The 3038-nt window shown below is 55.9% G+C and overlaps 1 protein-coding gene across 1 annotated transcript; it reads right to left on the bottom strand.

Annotated features, from left to right (window-relative positions):
- Positions 1–282: 282 nt before the first annotated feature.
- LOC124666197 (purple acid phosphatase 15-like) lies at positions 283–2453 on the bottom strand. Its single transcript, XM_047203544.1, has 5 exons — positions 2213–2453; positions 1943–2134; positions 1280–1837; positions 931–1121; positions 283–820 (listed from the first exon to the last, which is right to left on the bottom strand). Exons 1-5 carry the CDS (start codon positions 2451–2453, stop codon positions 401–403), a joined length of 1602 nt encoding a protein of 533 aa, XP_047059500.1. The 3' UTR covers positions 283–400.
- Positions 2454–3038: the final 585 nt, after the last annotated feature.

Here is a 3038-nt window from a genome sequence, read left to right on the forward strand (position 1 = left end):
CGATGGACGCCACTGTCATTTTGCTTCGGACCGCTGCTAAAGATGCCGTAAAGTTAAAGATTGGAGGAGTACAATTTACTCCTTACTTCCAAAACTTTGTGATAATAACCTTTTTGGGTTGTGAGCATCGGATTATCATGGTCTAACTCCGAGAACTATTATTAATAGCCAATTCATGTACTTACTGTCAAAGAAAAAAACCAATTCATGTACTTACAACAATCTCCTAATTTCCATATAATTTCTTGTATGGAAAAGAAGGTTTGATGCGTCAGTTGAGAACCTATCTTATTATTATCTCATCAGAGCTCGCTACAGGATAGAGAATCCTCTTCGATGACAAAATGTAGCTACATTATACAGTACATGGGAACAATTTGATCTGCTCAGTGTCGGATGATCAATAGCTTGCCGGTCTGGTGGAGTTGAGCAGGCACCTGTGCGGCTCCCGGACAATGTAAATCTCATCTCCGACACTGTTGTACATATCCTGGTTCCTGTGCCATCTCCACAGAGCGTGCGTCTCGTTCTTGACCTCAAGAATGCCGTGGCCGAAGCTGGCCTCCCGGTAGGCGCTGTAGTCCGGCTGGCGGTCCCAGCAGAAGCGGCCGGCGGCGGGGCCGGAGGTGAAGTTGAAGGCGCAGAAGCCGCCCATGAAGGGGTCAGGCGTGGAGAGCGGGTCCGGGCAGCGGCCCGGGTCGTCGGCGTGGGTGGTGGCCATCTTCTCGCGGTTGCCGCCGTCGCCGACGGAGATGTGCACGGCGCCGCACGGGTCCAGCGTGTAGTTGAACACCCGGTTGGAACGCTCGTAGGCGTGCACCTGACAGAGCCAGAGCACACAAGTCACTCTCAACTACTCCGTACTACTACTAGTATTCAGAGGTAAGTCAGTCAGTGTCAGAGAATATAGATTCAGGTGTTAGTTAGTACATGGCCGGTGAAGGCGATGTCGAGGCCGTAGGAGTAGAGCAGCTCCTCCATCGCCACTCTCATGCACTCGGCTTCCCTGTAGTGAGCCTTGTAGCTGCTGTACCATGGCGCATGCCAGCCGGCGACCAGCCATGGGGTCACCGATCTGTCCACCTTTGCAAGATCCATCTCCAACCATCTGTACTGCTCCCCTGAGTTCATTTGTGGTGCAAAGAATCAGTCAAGGTTCACTGCTGCAATACTAAAGTCAGCTCAGAACTGAATTACCTTCTGACCAACTTCCTTACAGCTAAATTCCTAGTATGAACCTATCCACCGGAGCTTACTCTGCCACTGTCAGATTGAGTACCTGATTTGCTGTAGTCAGCATAGGCGGCGAGCATGACGAAATGGATGCCCCCAACGTCGAAGGAATAGTAGAAGGGGGAGAATGAACCGCTCTCCTGCGACGGGAACGCGAACCGCGAGCTGTAGGCGACGAACGTCCTGTTCCCGGCCTGCGGCTCTTCTTCGTGGTTCCCTTCGACGACCATCATCGGGGTGGTGGACGTGACGGGCTCCATGTACCTCCCCCAGTAATCCCAGCGCGGCTGGTACGTCTCGTGGATGGGCGTGGAGTTGGCGAAGGAGCAGGAGTAGCAGTCCGTTCCGGTGCCGTTGGTCAGGTACAGGTTGGCGTAGCTGACGTCGCCGACGAGGAGGATCAGGTCGGGCTGGTTGCTCGCCATGTGCTCCACGGTGGAGGTGGTGTTGTAGGTGAGCCCCAGGTCCCCGACCACGGCGATCCTCCCCGGGTAGCTCCGCGGCCCGATGGCCGGCATCGTCCGGAACGCGTGCACGGCGCTCATCGCCGCTGGGATGGCCGGGTCGCCGCACTGGTAGTAATACTTCGTCGCAGGCTCCAGACCTGCAAGGCAGCTAGAACTTCAGTCGCCGCCACGTCTTGCCTCTCACTGGTGTGGACTGTGGAGAGGGGGGACGACATAGACAAAGGTGTTTGTTTGTTTGTCACCTTGGAGGCGGACGTGGTGGATGATGCCGGAGGTGTAGTTCTGGAGGCCCTCGAAGGGGTAGAGCTGGCTGTACACGAGCGCCTCGCCGGTGGCCTCGCGGACCAAGGAGTCGGCGGCGAGGCCGTAGCGCACCACGCTGCCCACCGTGCCGGGGTCCAGCGGCTTCACGGTGCCGCCCATCTGGGAATCCCCTGTCCGAAGCACCAGCAAATCAAACGCCATCCAACAACAGATTCCACGAATTAGAGCCGTTCCTGTGAATAGCTTACCTGTGATCCAGGAGACCCAGGCAGAGGTCGGCGCGGCGGAGAGCGCGACGGTGACCTGCTCGGGCGCCCAGCCCGTGACCCGGCGCTGCACCCGCGGGTCCGTGTCCGGCAGGTCCATCGCGTGGCCCCTGTCTTCCAGCAGCGGCACCGTCACCGGCTGTGATGGTCCTGTCAGCGTCGACGCCGGCTCAGCCGCCGCGACGGCCGCCGCCAGCAGAAGCAGCAGCGACCTCCGCCACATTTCGTTTGGTGCGGCCGCTTCCTCTTTCGTCAGGATCAATGGGAGGTGAGTGTGGAGAAGGATTAGTAGGGATGAATCTGGGATGGTTTTGGAGGGAAATTTATAGGATTCGAGCAGGCAAGATTTGGGAGTGGGAAATGGAATTCGGTGATCGTCTTTCCTTGTCTGAGAAACGGAACTGGGTGATCTCACCTGCCGCCGGCCAGTTTGGAAACAGAGGATGAGACAAGCAGTTGCCTTGACATTGACGATAGTATGCCTTACTCCCTGAAGCAGAAATTGGTTACTCGAATCATTTCTCACTTTCCCCTGTAGTATTACCGAATGTGTGCACAGAAAGCAAAGAAAACTGATGGTGATGATGTCGGCTTACAGTTAGGGACGGTTTTCAAGCACACGTCAACGGACTCATTCTGACGGCGGTGAGAGGAATATTCTGCGGTGCCAGGGAAGATGCCAGTTCAAGAGATTGGATTTGCTATCCAGTATCCACATGCTGCGGCCGCGCACGGCGTCCCATGAATTCTTTGGTGAACAAGTGCAGCTTGTATTTCTCCACGATGCCATGTTCTACAAAAAGAGGCC

Source organism: Lolium rigidum, chromosome 6 (assembly GCF_022539505.1).
Source record: "Lolium rigidum isolate FL_2022 chromosome 6, APGP_CSIRO_Lrig_0.1, whole genome shotgun sequence".
NCBI classification, from domain to species: Eukaryota; Viridiplantae; Streptophyta; class Magnoliopsida; order Poales; family Poaceae; genus Lolium; species Lolium rigidum.

What these genes read in the sequence shown, in the direction of transcription:
- LOC124666197 (XM_047203544.1), bottom strand. Translation starts at nt 2,453, where the DNA reads ATGTGGCGGAGGTCGCTGCTGCTTCTGCTGGCGGCGGCCGTCGCGGCG. An exon ending in CTGGGTCTCCTGGATCACAG is followed by an intron (nt 2,135 to 2,212) that starts GTAAGCTATTCA and finishes TGCTTCGGACAG; the next exon opens with GGGATTCCCAGATGGGCGGC. An exon ending in TGCTGACTACAGCAAATCAG is followed by an intron (nt 1,122 to 1,279) that starts GTACTCAATCTG and finishes AAATGAACTCAG; the next exon opens with GGGAGCAGTACAGATGGTTG.